The sequence below is a fragment of the Nanorana parkeri genome, unplaced genomic scaffold, assembly GCF_000935625.1.
Source record: "Nanorana parkeri isolate BGI_ZX_2015 unplaced genomic scaffold, ASM93562v1 scaffold2238, whole genome shotgun sequence".
NCBI lineage: Eukaryota > Metazoa > Chordata > Amphibia > Anura > Dicroglossidae > Nanorana > Nanorana parkeri.
The window spans coordinates 139,968-140,403 of record NW_017308506.1 but is presented as its reverse complement, the minus strand read 5'-3'; the positions used below and the strand labels follow the sequence as shown (position 1 = coordinate 140,403).

The following is a 436-nucleotide window of genomic DNA, read 5'->3' as shown; positions in this document are numbered from 1 at the left end:
CCCCCCCACAGTCACACACTATTATTATACATGGATATATCTCTGACATATACCGCAGCGCTGTACAGAGAACACATTCCTCACCCACACGCTGTGTCTCTCCCCTGACAGGTTGGGGGGATCCGCTTTCTCTATGATAACCTGGTAGAGTCTCTGGATCGCTTCTCCGCCAGCAGTGGCTTCGGATGTATCCTCGCGCACAGTATGGGTTTGGGAAAGACGCTGCAAGTCATCTCCTTCCTGGACGTGCTCTTCCAGCATACATCAGCCAAGACCGTGCTGGCCATTGTTCCGGTGAGTGACGGCAATATTGTTCGAGAGCTGAGGCTGGACGTGGACGAGGCGGAGGCCCCCTGCAGTGCAATGACTGGTGATCTATCTGTATAAGATCTCCTTTCTAGCACTGGAATGGAACTCGGCTGCGGATAGCACATAC

At 53.2% G+C, this 436-nt stretch overlaps 1 protein-coding gene across 1 annotated transcript in view; it reads left to right on the top strand.

Moving 5' to 3' along the window:
- Positions 1–436, top strand: part of RAD54L2 (RAD54-like 2 (S. cerevisiae)) — a 48,230-nt gene that overhangs the window by 16,156 nt on the left and 31,638 nt on the right. Inside the window, exon 7 of the mRNA XM_018573103.1 lies at positions 112–294. Coding sequence (XP_018428605.1) covers positions 112–294 — 183 coding nt within the window. The remainder of the gene's footprint in view (positions 1–111; positions 295–436) is intronic.